This window comes from Oryctolagus cuniculus, chromosome 14 (genome assembly GCF_964237555.1).
Source record: "Oryctolagus cuniculus chromosome 14, mOryCun1.1, whole genome shotgun sequence".
Taxonomy (NCBI): Eukaryota; Metazoa; Chordata; class Mammalia; order Lagomorpha; family Leporidae; genus Oryctolagus; species Oryctolagus cuniculus.
This window is the reverse complement of record NC_091445.1, coordinates 8005-27593: the sequence shown is the minus strand read 5'-3', so window position 1 is coordinate 27593 and position 19589 is coordinate 8005. Positions and strand designations below refer to the sequence as shown.

Here is a 19589-nt window from a genome sequence, read left to right as displayed (position 1 = left end):
GCTGGCACTGTAGGAGGTGGCTTTACCCACTACACCACAGCCCTGGCCCCAGAACTGGTTTTAAACAGTATGGAGAAAGGCAAAGTGAGAGAGGCAAGGGAGTTAAGGGCTGTTCTAAAAAACACTGGAAACTTTTACAGTGTGAAACAACCACCATCCACATACCCTTGATTTTCCAAGTTGGCTATTTGGTGCTTCTGGTCTGGGCCAGGAGATCTCCAATGGGGCTGGTCACAGACAGCTGTGCCATAGCTTCGTCATGGGCAGCTTCACTGGTGGTCTGCTTGTGGATGTCAGTCGGGACAAGAGCCCATGATGGGGCCACAGGACTCTCATTATCTGGCACACGACCCTGTGCTTACCCTCCTGCCCTGCAGATAGCCGGGAGCAGCAGGTGGATCCGGCACAGATGCTTGCCTGGGCTGCAAGGCCCCGGTGCAGGCAGAGGAGGAGTCTGGAGTCCCTGTTTACTGTGAGCTCTCAGTCATGCTGAAGGGTCCTGGACACCTCCTCCTGCAGGTCCCTCAGGCCCTACCCCAAATGGACTCCTGGCTTCCCTGCTTGACAAAGTCCACTGATTCGGGACACTTGCTGGCCCCTCCAGACTCTCTCGCCTCTCCTGGCCCCCAGCCCTAGCACCTTCCCTGGGGATCTTTTGAGTCCTTATCCTTTTTCCATTAAAACCACATGCTAGAGGTAGCAGGTGCCAGGAGTGTTCTGGAGCCACCCCTGCTGAAACCCCCCCCGCCCCCGGTAACACAGTCCAGGTTCTCTGCTGGTGGCCAAGGCAATGCCACCGCCCCCCACCACACCCCACTTCCAGTGGTGTTGCCTGGGATGGGCCCCGGAACTGGCTGCTGCTCCTCCCTGGTTTTCCACGCCTCTCATGAGAGCAACCATTGTCCCCACACTAATGCACTGCCCACATGCATGGATTCATGAGTTGGGGACGGGGCTACCCACAAGCTGGTGGGCCTCTCCTCGCTGACACTCCCCAGCCCCCATCAGCACAGCTCGGGGCTAAAAGACCCTGTCCCAGGACCCTTGGCCCCTCCTCCACAGGACCCAGAGGAAGGGGGTAATTGGTGCCTCCAAGAGGACACACAAATACTTGTGCACACATGCAGGGACACATGCACCCACACAGACATGCAAGGTACAAACATGCAGATGCACCACACCTGCACTCCCCCCAACACACACACACAAACATGTCTCTGGCTTTTGCCTCTGAGGGCGCAGAGGCTGGAGACAGCAGGAAAGGAGCCAGGAGAAGCCGAGGTAGGAGGATCTCAGAGTGGAGGCCAGGCGGAAGCAGCCACACTCCAGGAGACAGACAACCCCTTCCTGGCCCTGACTGTGTATCAGTTCCTGGGTTTCTTTCCCAGAGCCCTGAGCTGATCCTCCAGTAATTTAGCCAGAGTGACTGCAGGCTCACAGCTTTTCAGGGCTAAATTCCTGTAGAGACCTGAGCTGGAACTCTTGTCCTTAGTAAGAGCAGAATAGGCATGTGCTTGGGCTTCAGATTTGCATGGAGACAAAATTTTATTAGAAGAGACCAAGAAATAAATAAAACAAAACGGGATTGGTGTGGGAAACAAACACAAGTCAACATCCCATGAACACTCAGGCAACTCTCCTGTTTTTCTAACTCATCTCTTATAAAAGTGGAGGGATGTTGAATCAGTTATTTCTTATCTCTGCACTATTGAGGAAGGTCAGGAGTCAGCAGACTTTGGAAGACCTCTCTGAGCTGCAGTGTGGAGGTGTGTGGTGGCCACACTTGTCCCCCGGTGGTTGCTGAAATGTGATTTTTTTCCCCCTGATTTACCCATCCACCCTACAAGCATAGGGCTTCTCCCCTGTGTGTGTCCTCTGGTGACTGATGAGGTCTGACTTCACTGTGAAGCCTCGCCCACACTCCCTGCAAGCATAGGGCTTCTCCCCTGTGTGTGCCCTCAGATGATTGATGAGGTGTGACTTCACTGTGAAGCCTCGCCCACACTCCCTGCAAGCATAGGGCTTCTCCCCTGTGTGTGTCCTCTGGTGCCTGATGAGGTTTGACTTCTGTGTGAAGCCTCGCCCACACTCCCTGCAAGCATAGGGCTTCTCCCCTGTGTGTGTCCTCTGGTGACTGATGAGGTCTGACTTCACTGTGAAGCCTCGCCCACACTCCCTGCAAGCATAGGGCTTCTCCCCTGTGTGTGTCCTCTGGTGCCTGATGAGGGCTGACTTCTGTGTGAAGCCTCGCCCACACTCCCTGCAAGCATAGGGCTTCTCCCCTGTGTGTGTCCTCTGGTGCCTGATGAGGTCTGACTTCACTGTGAAGCCTCGCCCACACTCCCTGCAAGCATAGGGCTTCTCCCCTGTGTGTGTCCTCTGGTGAGTAATGAGGTCTGACTTCACTGTGAAGCCTCGCCCACACTCCCTGCAAGCATAGGGCTTCTCCCCTGTGTGTGTCCTCTGGTGACTGATGAGGTGTGACTTCACTGTGAAGCCTCGCCCACACTCCCTGCAAGCATAGGGCTTCTCCCCTGTGTGTGTCCTCTGGTGAGTAGTGAGGGCTGACTTCACTGTGAAGCCTCGCCCACACTCCCTGCAAGCATAGGGCTTCTCCCCTGTGTGTGTCCTCTGGTGCCTGATGAGGTGTGACTTCTGTGTGAAGCCTCGCCCACACTCCCCGCAAGCATAGGGCTTCTCCCCTGTGTGTGTCCTCTGGTGACTGATGAGGTTTGACTTCACTGTGAAGCCTTGCCCACACTCCCTGCAAGCATAGGGCTTCTCCCCTGTGTGTGTCCTCTGGTGCCTGATGAGGTCTGACTTCACTGTGAAGCCTCGCCCACACTCCCTGCAAGCATAGGGCTTCTCCCCTGTGTGTGTCCTCTGGTGACTGATGAGGTGTGACTTCACTGTGAAGCCTCGCCCACACTCCCTGCAAGCATAGGGCTTCTCCCCTGTGTGTGCTCTCTGGCCATTAATGAGGTGTGACTTGTCACTGAGGCCTTGCCTACAATCTCTATACTTGACTCCTGCAATTCTTGACAGCCCTGCCCCCACAGATGATTTGCCTGTGTCCTCTGGATTCAGTTCTTGGCCTATTCTAGGCTCTTCCTCTATCATTCTCTCACCCTCCCTTGAGGTCTCCACTTGTCCTTTGGGAAGGCTGGAAAAAGCCCTTGAGATCGCCTTCTGCCTTGTCCTTTTGGACGAGAATCTGGACTTTTCTTTGACATCTTGACCTTCGTTTTTGTCATTCCAGCTCTGTGGATCAGACAGCTTCTGATGCTCTTTCCCTGGACAGGGATTCGCTGGTTGCAGGTGATTTCTTGCAGGTGCTCCTGGGAAGATCTGAGAGGAGTGACTGCACTCCATGTGTTGACTGAGGAACTTGTGACTGGAGAAGGCCAGAGAGCACGAGGGACAGGGATGGATTTCTGGCTTTGGCTCTGCCGAAAGAGGAGGTTTTTGGTTAGGGCAGAAACAGACAAGCAGGCTGGCCATCTGCATTGCCATGAGTGAGGCCAGCTCCACTATTTGTTCTGTACATGTTAGCAACCCAAGCATTCCTGTATGGTGTATTTTTTTTTTCATTCTATTTTTCTCTACATCTTCAGATATCCAGAAAGCCCACATCAGAGGCCTTTTCTACGTATCGGCCAGACTAAGGGCTTTTTTATTTTTAAGATTTATGTATTTATTTGAAAGTCAGAGTTACACAGAGAGAGGAGAGGCAGAGAGAGAGAGAGAAAAGTCTTCCATCTGCTGGTTCACTCTCCAATTGGCCACAACGGCCGGAGCTGATCCGAAGCCAGGAGCTTCCTCTGGGTCTCCCACATGGGTGCAGGGGCCCAAGGACTTGGGCCATCTTCTACTGCTTTCCTAGGCCATAGCAGAGAGCTGGGTCGGAAGTGGTACAGCCGGGTCTCGAACTGGCACCCATATGGGATGCCGGCACTGCAGGCAGCAGCTTTACCTACTATTCCACAGTGCCAGCCCTAAGACTAAGGGTTTTCAAGTAGCATCCTGCAACTTCACTGTGTCATAGCTGGGGTTCCAGAGACCTCTACCCACATCCCAGATGCTTTCTTCATTGGACCCTCCCTGATCATCTGCTGTACCTTCCTCCGCTCACATGGGGAGGTCACTTTTCCTGACATGTCTATGGCTATTTTATTCTGTTGAGAAACAACTACACTGGTCACTTAGGGTGGATTTTCTCTCATGACATTCCCGTTGAAGAGAAAGGGATCTATTAAGTTGGGAGTCACTCACCCTTGAGACACACAAATGTGGAAGTCACATAGTGTTTAAGAGAGCACCTGAGAGTAGATCCGTGTTTTAGTCTCTCCATTCAGAAAGAGGGCTCACGTGCCTGATCTCACTGGGAGGTGGAACTCAGGCTGGGCAAGAGAGCATCCAGGTTCCAGGGACTGAAGGACTCTGGGTTTTGCTGCCTCAACTAGGCCATGAATTGTTTGTTAGTGCTTTGCAAATCACAAAGTGAAAACATGTCCTCAGGCCTCACGCCATTCATTCCTAACTTATTTTATTCAGCATTTGCCCATTTCCCATGCAGTATGAAGTCCTGATTGAAAAATACATCTTGTATCAGACTTCTCACCTCTCTGATCCCAGCTTCACTCAGGTACACGCTCTGAAGGGGTCACCCTCAACACTCTGTTTTCTGAAAGCTGACCACAGCATCATCTCAACACAGAACGCAAACCTCCACAGCTGTCTTCATCTCACTCAAAAAAAATCTAGGGGCTGGTGCTGTGGCACAGTGGGTTAAGCCATGGCCTGCAGTGCTGGCATCCCATATGGGTGCCCGTTGGAGTCCCTGCTGCTTCACTTCTGATCCAGCTCCCTGCTGGATCCAGTTCCCTGATCCTCCCATCTTTCCACTGGGAAAGCAGTGGAAGATGGTCCGAGTCTCTGGGCCCCTGCCACCCATGTGGGAAACCAAGAAGCTCCTGGTTTTGACCTGACCCAGCCCCAGTTATTGTGGCTTTTTGAGAAGTGAACCAACAGTTAGAAGCTCTCTGTCTCTCCATCTCTGTAACTCTGCCTATCAAATAAATAAACAAATCTTTTTTAAAAAATTCAAGAACATCTAGGGGAAGCTCCTGGCTCCTGGCTTCAGATTGGTGCAGCTCCAAACATTGTGGCCATCTGGGGAGTGAACCAGCAGATAGAAGACCGACCTCTCTCTCTCTCTCTCTCTCTCTCTCTCTCTCTCTCTCCCTCCCTCCCTCCCTCCCTCCCTCTCCCTCCCTCTCCCCCTCTCCCTCTCCCTCTCCCTCTCCCTCTCCCTCTCTTCTTTCTGTGTAACTCTGACTTCCAAATAAATAAATCAATCTAAAAAAAAAAAACAGCTAAAAGAGCAGAAGAACCTTCCTTGATGAGAGAGCTGGCAGGTGCCAAAGAAGTCCTTTTTGCCTTGGACACTTTCAACGCAGTGTGCTGTGGGACATTTTATGCATAAAGTACTTAAAATATAAAAACAGAAAAAAATTTGAAATATAACAGTTGTTTCTAAGAGTCAGACATATAAAATGAAATTTTTATATTTATTTATTTGAAAGGCAGAGTTACAAAGAGGCAGAAGCAAAGAGAGATCTTCCATCCACTGGTTCATTCCCCAAATGGCCACAATGGCCAGAGCTGCGCTGATCTGAAGCCAGGAGCCAGGAGCTTCTGAATCCAGGTCTCCATGTGGATGCCGGGGCCCAAGCACTTGGGCCAGCCATCTTCTACTGCTTTCCCAGGCCATAGCAGGGAGCTGGATCTGAAGTGAAACAGCTAGGTCTTGATCCAGCGCCCATAAATGGATGCTGACACTGCAGGCTGTGGCTTTACCCACTACACCACAGTGCCAGCCCCATAAAATGAATCTTTAAATCTGTAAGAGCTAGTGTTGTGGCACAATGGGTTAAGTTGCTGCCTGCAATACTGATATGCTTGCTGGTTTGAGTCCTGGCTGCTCCACTTCGTCCAGCTCCCTGGCAACGGACCTGGGACAGCAACGGAAGACGGCCCATGTGCTCGGGGCTCTGCACCGCTGTGCGACTCCAATGGATTCCAGGCTCCTGGCTTCAGCCTGGTCCAGCCCCAGCTGGTGCAGCCATTTGGGGAGTGAACCAGTGAATGGAAGATCTCTGTCTCTCCATCTCCTTCTCTCTGTAACTTTACCTTTCAAATGAATAAATAAATATTCAAAAAAGAATCCTTAATTTAAAAAACACCTGATGTGAAATTTGACTGACTTTATATTACATTTGATCTATTTAGAGTTGAACCACAAAAATTCCCATGAAGAATGCTTCTTTTCTTTCATTTTAAAGAACAATAGTGCTACCTACCTCTCCCTGCTGTGAGCTCTTCCTTCCACTTGCTGCCCCACTTGATCCCCAGCTCCTGGCCATATTCGTCCCCATACCAGACCAGCAGCTCACAGCCAGGCTTGATGACCTGGCAGGTGCGGTAGAATATCTGCTTGTGGTACTGAAAGGCCACCAGGTTCTGCTCCTCGTCGTTCCGGGCACAGTTCACATACCTGAGGTGGAGACAGATGCTGAGTTCCCATTCCATGTCAGATTTGAGTCTAACTCATCACATGATGGCCAGGCCTCCACCCTCCCCCTTGGTTCCCCCCACCCCTGCCCCAGGGAGAACCTTCTGTTTCTGCCCAGGTTTCTCTCACAAGGTCAGTGAGTTCCCTGTTCCAAGTCTTGTTTGTATCCAGGGAGAGCCTTCTGTTTTTACCCAGGTTTCTCTCACGAGGTCAGTGAGTTCCCTGTTCCAAGTCCTATTTGTACCTAGGGAGAACCTTCTGTTTCTGCCCAGGTTTCTCTCACAAGGTCAGTGAGTTCCCAGTTCCAAGTCCTATTTGTAGTGCTCATCCTGCCAAGCACGCTTTTCTCTCTTTCCTAATTAACCATTTAAAAACCCAGTCCAGACTTCCACCTTGACTGGCCACAAAGTACAGTGATGCCTAGCTTCTCCAAACTCCAAACTAATTTGTTTGGTGCCACAGAACTTGCCGTGTGAGCCTGCTTTTTGCCTCCAGAGAGTCACTGGCTGAAGTCTGCCTTCCTTTAATCTCCTCACAGTACCCAGATGCCATTCCCCTACCTTCCCAGGTTCCCACAGAAACGGCCAATGTCCTCGTTATTCAATTTCCCTATCCCATGATGAAGGGGGAACCCCTTACAGAGCAGAGCAGGGCTGGGGCACTCGGCAGAGACCCATGGCCCTGCCACAGCTCACTTCTCCGCTGGATTCAGAACCCCATCCTTTAAAAAAATATTTATTTTTATTTATTTGAAAGGCAGAATGATGGGGGGCGGTGGAAAAGAAAGGGAATGATAGTGAATCCGCTGGCTTACTCCTCAAATGGCTGCAACAGCCAGGGTAGGTGCAGGGGTCCAAAATCTTGGGCCATCCTCCGCTGCTTTCCTGGGTACATTAGCAGGGAGCTGGATGGGAAGTGGAGTAGATGGGATTCAAACCAGCATTCATGTGGGATGCTGGCATCACAGGCAGTGGCTCAACCTGCTGCACCATAACACCAGTCTCCAGAATCCAGTTTTGATTTCACTGTGGCTGGGAAGACTTCCTATGGTTTTTTTTTTTTTTTTTTTTTTTGTTGTTGTTGTTGTTTTTTTACAGGCAGAGTGGACACTGAGAGAGAGAGACAGAGAGGTCTTCCTTTCGTTGGTTCACCCCGCAATGGCCGCCACAGCCAGCATGCTGCGCTGATCTGAAGCCAGGAGCCAGGCGCTTCCTCCTGGTCTCCCATGCGGGTGCAGGGCCCAAGCACTTGGGCCATCCTCCACTGCCTTCCTGGGCCACAGCAGAGAGTTGGATTGGAAGAGGAGCAACCGGGACAGAACCGGCACCCCAAGTGAGACTAGAACCCGGAGTGCCGGAGCCGCAGGCGGAGGATTAGCCTAGTGAGCCGTGGCGCCGGCCGACTTCCTGTGCTTTAAGTTGTTCAGGCACTGTGCACTTCTCCAAATAATGGGAAAATTATAGTTAAGGACACAGGTTTCATGGGCTGTCCAGGTATTGAAATCCATTTTCCACAAAGGAAGTGCTTAATAAATGTTGATTAGACAAAGGGTGAGTAGCCAGTAGATCTAGGCTCCTCAAAGCTTATCCTTGTGCCCCAGTTTTGTCTAGCATATAGATTTATGTTTTGATAAAAGATATAGTATTTATATTTTATATCTTTTTAAAAATGGCCATGATATTGAAGAGCAGTGTCTGGAGAAAACCGAGGAGCATGGGGTCACTGAGGGAGGCGTAAGGAGAAGGAAAGGAATCTCAGCTTGTGAGAGAGAAGCGTCCTCCCCAGAACGCGACTTGCTCTGGGCCTTACCTCATCCAGTTGGCCCAAGATCTATCCTTTCCATCCACATACTCATAGCAGTTTCTCCCCTTGGTGATCTGAATTTCAGAAAAATAAGTTAAACTCTCCCTGGAGTGGGAAGAATTCAGAATTACTTTACTCAGCTATCATCAGTGCTCTTTGGGCTTACATGGATTCAGAAACGAGTTGTGACCACATGTTGATCTCCTGCTCATCAGCAGACATCTGAGTTGATTTATAGTCAGAGCAGAGGACCACAGGGAGGACACCTGCTTTGTCTCTTACGGCCCTGCTCTGTCGTAACCTGCCATCTTTACACAGGAGTTCCGCATCTGTGCAAAGACTGCTGAGTGAGCTAATCATGTTGTCCCCATCTATGTCCTAATACGTGGGAGGAGACATCCCACCAAAGGCACAGAAGGGATGTGGGGAGCCAGAAGACAGGCGAGGGAAGCACTTCTCACCAGCCAGGAGTACCCGCTGTTGGCTGCCTCCTCCTCTTCTGTGATCTGGCCCTCGTAGGGACCAAAGTGCAGACCCAGTGGCAGATCTGATGCCTCGTTCCATACTCCAAGCCCAGCCTCAGGGATGCCTGATGGTCCAATTCTTAGCCCAGGGGGCAGGCTGAGGACTGAGCGATTGGGATGCCCCTTGTCCACTGCACTGTCCTTTACAAATATGGGTGGTCCGTGAACAGCACAGCTGTCTAGGAAGAAGTTCTGACACTTCTCACAATCTGGAGAGGAGAGCAGCAAGGATTAGTAAAAGTATACTGCTTGTTGCTGGGTATAGAGAGCTTCAGGAACAGCCCAGCACTCACATCATTTAGCCTCAATCTTTTATTTATTTATATATTTGACAGGTAGAGTGACAGACAGTGAGAGAGAGAGAGAGACAGAAAGGTCTTCCTTCTGTTGGTTCACCCCCGTAATGGCCGCTATGGCGGGCAGTACGCCAGGAGCCAGGCGCCTCCTCCTGGTCTCCCACATGGGTGCAAGGGGCCCAAGCACTTGGGCCATCTTTCACTGCCTTCCCAGGCCACAGCAGAGAGCTGGACTGGAAGAGGAACAACCAGGACTAGAACTCAGCGCCCATATGGGATGCCAGCGCCGCAGGCGAAGGATTAACCAACTGAGTCACGGCGCCGGCCCCCAGCCTCAATCTTGCACTCCAAGTTATAAGAGGAAGGGGACGAAGTGGGGCCAAATGATGAGATGAATTTTGAGTCAGGACATAGGAGCCTTGAGTGTGAGTGGGCCAGAGGGTCACTTACAGAGGTAATCGTCATCCTGAGGCTCACTGCACTCTTTGTATGCCTGACTCTTTCTTTTTCGAAAGCTGTACATCTTCACTTCAATATTCTTCCTTCTAAGTCCTGAGTTGGAGAGAGTAGGTGAGTGAAGTTAGGAGTACAGAATGTTTATTCCTGCTTTATCTGAAAATGTGAAACCTCCTATCATCAAATTATCACCTATGCTTTTACATATCTTCCCTCTACCTCATCTCCTGCTCTTAAATATTGGCTCAGAGAGACCAAGGCTCCACACTTACCAAATGACAATGTCTAACTGAATTTAAGTTTCTAACTGTTCCCATCAGCAGATTTAATCTCTCAACATTTATACTTATAAAAACACTTTGTTCATTCATAAAACATTTTTGAGGATATAGTACATATTAAGTATTGAGCAGAGGCCTAGACATATCTCACTAAGAAAATGTGGTTTGTACCATCAAAGATCAATTTATTGGCCACCTTGCATGTATCAATTATTTTATTTTTTTAATGCTTTCAAATAATATGAAGTGTCTTCAAAGAGTTCACAGAAAAACCGCATGGATTTAAAAAATGGTTTTTCACTAAAATAAACTTAGGTTTTAATTCCTTTTCCATGAACTTTTAAAAAATTGTTAATTTAAGAGGCAAAGAGAGACAGAGAGAGGAAGTGAAAGGGCAAGCTGCCATCCACTGGTTCACTCCCTAAATAGCTGCAGTAGCAGCCAAAGCTGGGAGCAGGGAACTCAGTCCAGATCTCTCACATGGATGGCAAGAACCCACTCACTTGAGTCATCACTGTGTCCCAGGGTTATATCAGCATGAAGCTGGTGTCAGCAGCAGAGCCAGACATGGGCGTCTTCACTACTAGGCCAACTGATTTCCTGTCTGGGAAATTGTTGTATATCAGCTATGTATCCTTATCCTCATTTTGCATGTTAGCACTCAGGAGCTCAGAGAATTTATGATTTCCCAAAGGCTCCAATACTTTTGTGTGGACTATAACCCAAGTACGTGAATTCAGAATTAATGTGTTCACCTGCTATTCAATATTACAATCAATTTTTGGTCTCCTAGCTTAATCCAGCATAAGTCCAGACCCATTCAAAGTATGCCCCACATATCTCAGTCATCCTCATCAGCCTTCATCCAGAGGGCCTGGAGGGACTGAAGTCGCCAAAGTACTTTCTCTTTACCCAATTTTCGTGTGGAGTGCTGTCCAGATGTCCTCGTTTCTTTAGGAGGGAACGATGGTTTCTGGTCCTCCTCTGAGCCAGTTGTCTTCAGCAAATTTGCTGTTCCTGACAATTCCTTCAAACTAGATTCATTATTTACAGGCAACCTGGGCATCCCCTTTAATGTAAGAGTCACATTAAAAAGATAATTTTCATTTCTTTAGTTCCTTAGGGCTTGCAGTGTGTTTTCACACACATGACTTTATTTAGTGCTTCATCGTCTCTGGAAATATCTAATGTGTGAATACTTGAGGGAAAAGCAACATCTAAGTGGGTGTTTTTAAATATCTATTTATGTGAAAGTCAGAGTTGCACTCAGAGAGAAGGAGAGGCAGAGAGAGAGAAAGAGAGGTCTTCCATCCACTGATCCACTCCCCAGTTGGCCACAACGGCCAGAGCTGTGCCAATCCGAAGCCAGGAGCTCCCTCCAGGTCTCCCACGTGGGTGCAGGGGCCCAAGGACTTGGGTCATCTTCTACTGCTTTCCTAGGCCATAGCAGAGAGCTGGATTGGAAGTGGAGCAGCCAGGACTCGAACTGACGCCCATATGGGATGCCAGCACTGCAGGTGGCAGCTTTACCTGCTACACCACAGCGCCAGCCCCCAATTCTTAGAGCCATGAAGAATCTCACTGAATCCAGGGCTAGAATCTATGCCTTAAGGCTCTTTCTCTCCAACTGGTTTTCAGTTTCTTTTGTACAGATGCAAGTGCGGGAGAGCGAATACTTGGGAAGATGAGCTAGAGAACAGACAAAGTCTGTGAAAGAAGGCAGAAGGGCTTATAGAGAAAAGGAAGCTATCTTCCATAAACCAGTCGACATCTGGTGGAAGGGGAAACGTAGAACAGAGAGGGCATAAAATAGACCTGGAACATAAATGTGCATCAGTGAGGCTGGGAGGACGTGGAAGCAGTGAGACTGGTGGAAATGGAGCATGGTGCTCAATCTGCAAATTGCAATATCCTGAGAATAATATTTGACTTTGCAATTCATGGGTGTCTGTGTCAATTCTGTTGAATCAGGGTGTACCATTAGTTAATTCTCTTCAGCTTGTTTTCTTGATCTGTAAACTGATATGCATGTGATATGGTAATGTTCATTATGAGCTATTGAATATGGCACGAATGTGAGATTAATAATTTTTCCTACAGTCCTATTATTAATTTACCTCTTCAATAATCTTTAAAGTTGAAATCTGACTCAAAGATTTTATCTTCAGCATTCCTTGGACCTATTACTACTTGTTTAATTAGTAAAATTTTGAATCAGTATCCCAGAAAACAGTGAGAGGTTCTTCATGGTTCTGAGAAGAATTGGGGGCTGGTGCCGTGGTGTAGCGGGTAAAGCTGCTACCTGCAGTGCCGGCATCCCATATGGCGCCAGTTCGAGACCTGGCTGCTCCACTTCCAATCCAGCTCTCTGCTATGGCCTAGGAAAGCAGTAGAAGATGGCCCAAGTCCCTGGGCCCCTTCACCCACGTGGGAGACCTGGAGGGAGCTCCTGGCTTCTGGCTTCGGATTGGCACAGCTCTGGCCGTTGCGACCAACTGAGGAGTGAACCAGTGGATGGAAGACCTCTCTTTCTCTCTCTCTACCTCTCCTTCTCTCTGAGTGTAACTCTGACTTTCAAATAAATAAATAGTTAAAGAGAGAGAGAGAAGAATTGGAATGAACTTGGCTCTCAACTCATAATGCAGAGGCAACAGGCCAAATAAATAATTCCAAACAAAAAAAATAAGTTGCCTAAATAGAGCTCAGAGGAAGAAGCTGTCATTTCCTCCTTCAGGAATGAGGATTTGAAATTAGTTGCAGAAGATACATTTCTACTGAACATATGAACCTGTCTGAAACTTGAAGTCATTATCTTACTTCCTGCTTCTCAATCAGGAAACCCAAAACTCATCAGGGCTTGGAACTGCTTCCTCTTATCAGAACGGGTCCCTTATGAGGTGGGGACCCCTTCTCATTCTTCATTTGGACCACTCACAGTACAAATTGCCCGTATCTTTATAAGCTTCCTTTATTCAGACTGCTTAATGCATCTCTCACTTTACTACAGCAGAGAAAAACAGACTGAGATAATCAGAAGAATGATGTAAACATGTGTGATTTAAAAAGCACAAACTTTGCAAAGCTATGCAAGTGCTAATGAGCTTGGAAGCGCTCTAGATGAGGAGTTTTGGGTTGGATTATACAACCACTCACTGTAATCTCAAGCACATAACTCAACATTTCTGTGCCTCAGATTCCTCATCTATAAAACTAGTATATTTTAGTACCTGCCTCACAGGGTTGTTGGAAGGTTTAAATGGGTTTATTCACGTAAAATGCTTAAAAATAAGGCCTGAAATACTATGAAAACAAAACAAGTGGTAGTGATTATTTTGCCATTCTTACTTCCTCTCCATGATGCTGTCAGACATTATGCTAAAGAGACCCGGAGAGGAAATGGCAGCTCCTAGTATACGCTGTGCCTTCTCCTCTTGCCCGTGATGGGCCCATGAGGAAAATTTTTCTAGTGAAAGGGATCTGGGAGATACTCACCTTCTGGTGTTTGCTGTGTTCCGTTCTGAAGGCCATCCAAGGAGGTTTGACTGGAAGGTGACAACAAATCAGTGTTGGTTGGTAAATGTTTCAAAACTTTGGAAATCCTCATTAGAGGAAGAATTCTGAGCCAGAGAGTAGAGTGATGATTCCAAATATGATCCCGATGTGACATAACAATGCTTTCTGTGGCCATTTGGGGAGTGCATCAGTCGTCAGACGATCTCGCCCTCTCCCTCCCTCCCTTTCTGTAATTCTTCCTTTCAAATAAAAAATAACAATAGACAAATCTTTAAAAAAGCTCAGTTGTGTTTCTGTACACTAACAATGAAAAATCCCAAAAGGAAATTAAGAAAGGAACCTCCTCTTCAACAGCATCAAAAAGAATAAAATACTTAAAAACAAACTTAACTGAACCTGGGTTGATACTGAGGGATGACTGTACAAAAATTAATTCAAAATGGATTGAGGACTTGAAAGAAATCTTGCCACATGCTACAACATGGATAAATCTTGACATTTTAGTAAATGAAGTAAGCCTGTCACAAAAAGACAAATACACACAAAGACAAATAGGTGATTTTACCTATATGAGGTATCTAAAGTCATGAAATTCATAGAAACAGAGTAGAATTGTGTTTTCAAGGGTCTTGGATGCAGACTTGAGCGTGAAAGGGGACTGAAGAGGCATAAGTCATCAGGACACTGTCTTTGCTGCAGGATACCATGCACTCAGCTCCTCAGCTGCAACACATTTTTTGAACTATGACACAGGAAACATCTGCTGTAACTTAAGCAGGAGTAAGCCTTCTGTTTTAGGGCCTTTATAGGAAAAATGATTAACAAAAGCATTGTTTGCCTCTCCCTGCATGGAGGCAACATCAGAACCTGAGACTGTAGTGTGCTCCCTTAATAAAAAACCCAGACTGTAACTGTTACTGTATCTCTCCTTGATTTTTAAATCTGATTGGTAACCATGACATAAATCTATTTTGTTTAAACCTTACTCAATGCACACACCAGCCCTGTAAGACATGTGTAAAATTTGTAACCAAACAGAAGTTTGTGTGCTTGAATCCTCACTTTGACTTTCTGATTCTCCAACACGATTGCTGATTTCAGTCCATAGGGGAAGGAGGAAATGGAGGTGGTTATTCAAGTACACTTTCAGTCATGTATGATGAAACAGTTTGAAAGCTCTGTTGCACAATAATGTACATATAATTAACAACACTGAACACTTAAAACTGTTAAAACCATTAGGGTACAGTTGTGTTATGTGAGTTCTCATCACATGAAAAAAAAACAACAACAACAAATTGAGTAGTAAGGTGGAAACTTTGAGTCCAGATAAAGATGCACAGATGTGTGGTAAACCATGGAGGTATGTTACCCACTAAAATCTTTCTTTTCACTTTGAAGTCTTTGTGTGCAACCAAACAGTGGGCTTTCACACCTCTTACTCTACTCTCGACAGCCTAAGGAATCTGAAATCCATAGATGGGAAACCATAGACTTAATCCAAGTTGGCTTTCTCCAGTTCAGGAAGATCGACTTTATCTTCTAAACTGTCCTGCCCAAGCAGTAGAAGAGGAAATGAACTGCTCACTTCTATATCAATTACACATCTTTTTATTTCCAGGATGCCTACTGTGGTGACTTGTTGGAAAGATCAGGGAAATTAAACAGCTCTCTCAAATCTTTTCCAAGAATGAAAACAGGTTCATTCTTAGGTGACAGTATGAGGTGGTGTGATTAAGTATACATGGATAGATTATATATTATGTTACTTCTTCTAAAACATTTAATTCAGTAATCAAACTTATGAGATTAGTCTTAGGAAGCTTTTGGGAGGATGTGCAATTTAAGATTAATTGCCTCTTGATTAACAATGTTTAATAAAAATAAGTTTTAAAAGAAATGTGTTAAATTTTAAACATAGAGAAAATAGAGAGTGACACTGAAAAATCTATACATCCATCACCATTCAGCCAATTTTGGCTGCTTTAGATAGTTTTATCTTCATTTCAAAATCAAAAAACAAAATTCAAAATGATAAGCAAAAAACTAACCAACTACCGTGAAGCCACCTGCCAGTCCGTCCTTCTAGTAACAAAGCTGCCCTGAATTTGTTATTTCATGCACTTCCAGATTTCATACATGTACCACTTGTTGTCTCTACATAACACAGCTGCTGTTCTACGATGTTGCCTCTAACTGCAGTGGTGTTTTGCTGCACCCTGTGCTGAAGGTAACAGGTGTCCTTTGCTAACTTGGAGACATTGCTGGGCCTGATCCCTAGACTGGTTTCCGGTCGCCTCTGAGCCCTCCTGGCGCTCACCTTGCTGCCTAGGCGTCCATTCTTCGTCGGAGTCCTCCGTGTCATCCGCCCGGGCTCTGACTGCCAGCCTTCGGTGACACATGAAAGCCGGTCGCGGGGCTCTGAGACCTGGAAAGAAGCGACATCTTCACCCTGCGGGCAGAGCTGGGAGGAGGAACAAAGAGGGTGGCAGGACAAGCACCCCGAAGCCTGATGGACTGGGAGAGTCCAGGTCCAGATGCGAGCTCTGTACGGCCAGACTGCAAAACTCCGCGTCCAGATTCGTCCCCGCGCAGAGGGGAACGGTGGGCAGAGGCAGGCACCGAGGGGTTCACGCCGACCGGGTACCTATGGCTACTAGCGCGCAGTAGTTCCTCTTCACGTTCCGGTAGCGGATCTTCTCCCACTCGCCCATCTCTGCCCACTCTTCCTTGGAGAAGTAGATGGAAATATCCCGGAAGGCATCTTGGACCTGAAAGACGCCGGATCCCTTGGGCGACGCCCGAGTCGCGGCGGAGCGCGGAGCCAGCCTGTCTTCCCGCGCGGAGCGTCTGTCGGGCCCTCCCCGCGCCGGGCTGACACCTGCGCGGCCCGGGCTCTCACCTCCGGCTTCCCCCGCGCCTGGCCTGCGTCTGCCCCCGGGCTCGGCTCCGCGGGAGCCGCGGCGCTCATGGTCGGGGCCCCGCACAACTCCCGTCTGCGTCCAGGGCTCCTGCGGGAGAGAAGGCGCTGAGCCAGGCCCGTCTCGGGGCGGCGGCGCCGGGGCGGGCGGACCAGCGGGCAGCCCCGGGGCTGGCGGGCGCTTCGCAGGCCGCGTCCCTCCTGCCCCCTGGCACTTCGTGGTGCAGGGAAGACGCGGGGCGCCCGAGGTCGCGGGGTCGGGGACGCGGGGCTGGACGGGGTGGGTGGGTGGGGTGGGGGTGCGACCCTGTGGACCGTCCAGGCCCCGCCGGTCAGAGGGAGGGACTTCCCCACAGGCGGCGGAGGTTGGGGTCTCTCAGGCCGAGGTTTGGGGTCTCGGGCCGAGGAGTTTTGGGGTCCCTCATGAGGGGTCACTGGGGCCTCGGAAGCCGCAGGGTTGTTTCCAGGCTGAGCGGCTCTCGCGGTGGGGAAACCGGGTCTCTGTGGTGAGGGCTGAGGGGTCCCCCAGGCTGAGGGGTTTGGGACCGGCACTGGGGATTTGGGGCGCGCCCGCGGTCCCCGGCTGAGGGCCTTGGGGGTCCATCAGCTTAGGGGGTGGCAGGATTCGGGGTCTCTCAGGCGGAGGGGATGTGAGGCGCTGGGGATTTGGGGCGCGCCCGCGGTCCCCGGCTGAGGGCCGTGGAGGTCCATCAGGTTAGGGGGTGGCAGGATCCAGGGTCTCTCAGGCGGAGGGGATGTGAGGCGCTGGGGATTTGGGGCGCGCCCGCGGTCCCCGGCTGAGGGCCTTGGGGGTCCATCAGCTTAGGGGGTGGCAGGATTCGGGGTCCCCCAGGCTGAGGGGATGTGAGGCGCTGGGGATTTGGGGCGCGCCCACGGTCCCCGGCTGAGGGCCTTGGGGGCCCATCAGGTTAGGGGGTGGCAGGATCCGGGGTCTCTCAGGCGGTGGGGATGTGAGGCGCTGGGCTGGGGGTTTCAGGGTTTCCCGGCTCCCGTCGGTGCATCCCGCTCGCCTCACGCGCTGTTCGCCGCGGCCGCGCCCTCTGCGAGCCCCTCGTGTGGGGGAGGTCAGACCCGCGCGGGGCGCCCCGGGAGGCGCGGGCCGCCGATTGGTCGGGGAGCTACTGGGGCGGGACAAGGGGCGGAGCCATGCCTGTCCGTCACCGGTACCCCAGAGCTGGACTGAGGTTTCCCGCCCCTGAGCCGAGGGAGGAAATAATCATTTTATTATAATTGTATCTATGAATTACTTGGAGTCTGTTTTCTTTTTATTAATATCACATTAATATGAGAGTTGTGTTGTAGGAATTATTCATTTTCTGTAACCCTGAGAATCTAAGATATTAACCAATACCTTTTTTTTTGTAAGATTTATTTTTATTTATTTGAAAGGCAGAGTTACTGAGAGACAAAGGGTGAGGTGGAGAGATCTTCCATCTGCTGGTTCGCTCCCCAAATGGCTACAACGGCTGGGGCTGAGCCATCTTCTGCTGGCTCTCCCAGGCACACTAGCAGGGAGCTGGATCGGAAGTAGAGCAGCTGGGACTTGAACGGGACCCCATATGGGATGCCAGTGTCACAGGCAATGGCTTTACCTGCTTTCACAACAATGCCAGCCCCAAAAAAGACTCTGAAGAAAACAAAACTTCATGTATAAAAATCTCATCTGATTTCTTTAAAGTCTTAGGTTAAAAAAAAAAAACTTAATGGAAGATTCTTTACCACAGAACTGCTTTTTTTTTCAATCTATCCTTGTATTCACTACAGATGTCTACTCCTTCCTAGGGAAAAAATGGTCAATGCTTCTGCTTCCTTTAAATAAGTTCACTTCTTGATTACACATTATCATTCCTCACTTGACACCTCCTTAAAAACTTGATTGTTGGATGCATTTTGCACTTGGCAAAAATTCAATGTGGCTTTGCGTGGGATGTCTAAGTGTCAGGAACAGCAGTGCTGATTTCTGGTTTTGAGAGGAAAACAGAAAGAGAGATGCATACATTCCCTACAAATACAGGGGACTGAAAGGGGGCATACACAGAGGCATGACTTGGTTTTGAATTCTGTGACTGTCAGCCACTAAACAACTGCAGTGTGGGCCAGAATATGAATCTCCCAGGAAGGAGTTTGGTCCAGCACTCAGAAGTGGGTCTGCTTCATTCTGTCCTAGGTGGGCTGGAGCAGACACACACGAGGAGAAGGATGGTCACACCCAGTGACCTGCATCCTGTCAGGGTGCACTTCTGCCCAGGCTTCCCTAACTCCATGATATGCCAGGCCAAAATGAGCTGTAGAGTTACATGTCATTCTAGGTCACGCGGAAGCTGGTTGGCCGAAGACCTGGGTGTGCCCACGAGGTCTACCCAGAAGGGTATGCCTTAATGATCTTCACATCGTCCACAGGGCGGTCTTGGGAGTTGGTTTCCACCATTCCCACTCGATTCACCATTCCTATACCCTGGCACACTCGGCCAAAAATGGTGTGCTTGCCGTCAAGCCACTGGGTCGGTGCGAGGGTCACAAAGAACTGGCTGCCATTGGTGTCTGGCCCTGCGTTGGCCATTGCGAGAATTCCAGCCCCAGTGAATTTCAAGTCTGGATGAAGTTCGTCTTCAAACTGTTTGCCACAGATGGATGCACCATCTCGACCTGTGCCCGTTGGGTCACCCCCTGGATCATGAAGTCTTTGATGATTCTGTGAAACTTGGTGCCATTGTAGTAACCTCGACGAGCCAACTCAGCAAAGTTCTTGCAGGTCTTTGGAGCATGCTTCCAGTACAGCTCCAGCACAATGATGCCCATGCTGGTCTCCAAGTAAACGTTGGGCGGCTGCCAGGAGTCTGGGGGAGTCGCCGCCATGGCGAGGCTGGCGGAATCCTTCTCTCTAACCAATACCTTTAAAAATAAAAAATAAATAATATTAAAAATGGGGAAAAAGAAATTACACTGCCAGAGGAGAAAAAAATGAATCGGAATAAAGCAAGCATTTATGATATAGTGTCAAAAGAGCAAATATGTATATTGAACTCTTGGAACTCCAGCTGGAGAAGAGGATGATAAAAAATTAAAGAAGCTCATTTTTTAAAAAAACACAAATCCTTCCAAATTTGGAGAAAGATATACATTTGAATATCTTTGTCTTGGTTAATAAAACACAAAATTTCAGCTAAACAGAATAAATAAATTCGAGATCCAAGTACAGTT

At 48.9% G+C, this 19589-nt stretch overlaps 1 protein-coding gene and 1 pseudogene across 5 annotated transcripts; both read right to left on the bottom strand.

Moving 5' to 3' along the window:
- Positions 1-1521: 1521 nt before the first annotated feature.
- On the bottom strand, positions 1522-16608 carry LOC100358832 (histone-lysine N-methyltransferase PRDM9). 5 transcript variants are annotated; one of them, XM_051838692.2, is made up of 10 exons: positions 16350-16608; positions 16095-16218; positions 15768-15875; positions 13427-13476; positions 10847-11003; positions 9648-9749; positions 8839-9110; positions 8384-8451; positions 6363-6556; positions 1522-3446 (listed from the first exon to the last, which is right to left on the bottom strand). In XM_051838692.2, the coding sequence occupies exons 1-10, from the start codon at positions 16416-16418 to the stop codon at positions 1828-1830; spliced, it is 2763 nt and encodes a 920-aa protein (XP_051694652.2). In that variant the 5' UTR covers positions 16419-16608; the 3' UTR covers positions 1522-1827. The 5 variants fall into 5 exon arrangements, with proteins under 5 accessions (XP_051694652.2, XP_069912967.1, XP_051694656.2 ...); XM_070056866.1 differs by lacking the exons at positions 10847-11003; positions 16095-16218; positions 16350-16608 and having other exon boundaries at positions 15768-15841; XM_051838696.2 differs by lacking the exons at positions 10847-11003; positions 15768-15875; positions 16095-16218; positions 16350-16608 and having other exon boundaries at positions 13427-13553.
- A 2008-nt stretch (positions 16609-18616) lies between these two features.
- Positions 18617-19264, bottom strand: LOC100357536 (peptidyl-prolyl cis-trans isomerase-like 1 pseudogene; annotated as a pseudogene).
- Between the last annotated feature and the right edge of the window lie 325 nt (positions 19265-19589).

What these genes read in the sequence shown, in the direction of transcription:
- LOC100358832 (XM_051838692.2), bottom strand. Translation starts at nt 16,418, where the DNA reads ATGAGCGCCGCGGCTCCCGCGGAGCCGAGCCCGGGGGCAGACGCAGGC. An exon ending in ACAGCGGGTACTCCTGGCTG is followed by an intron (nt 8,452 to 8,838) that starts GTGAGAAGTGCT and finishes TCTGAAATTCAG; the next exon opens with ATCACCAAGGGGAGAAACTG. An exon ending in AGAGCTCACAGCAGGGAGAG is followed by an intron (nt 3,447 to 6,362) that starts GTAGGTAGCACT and finishes CTCTTTCGGCAG; the next exon opens with AGCCAAAGCCAGAAATCCAT.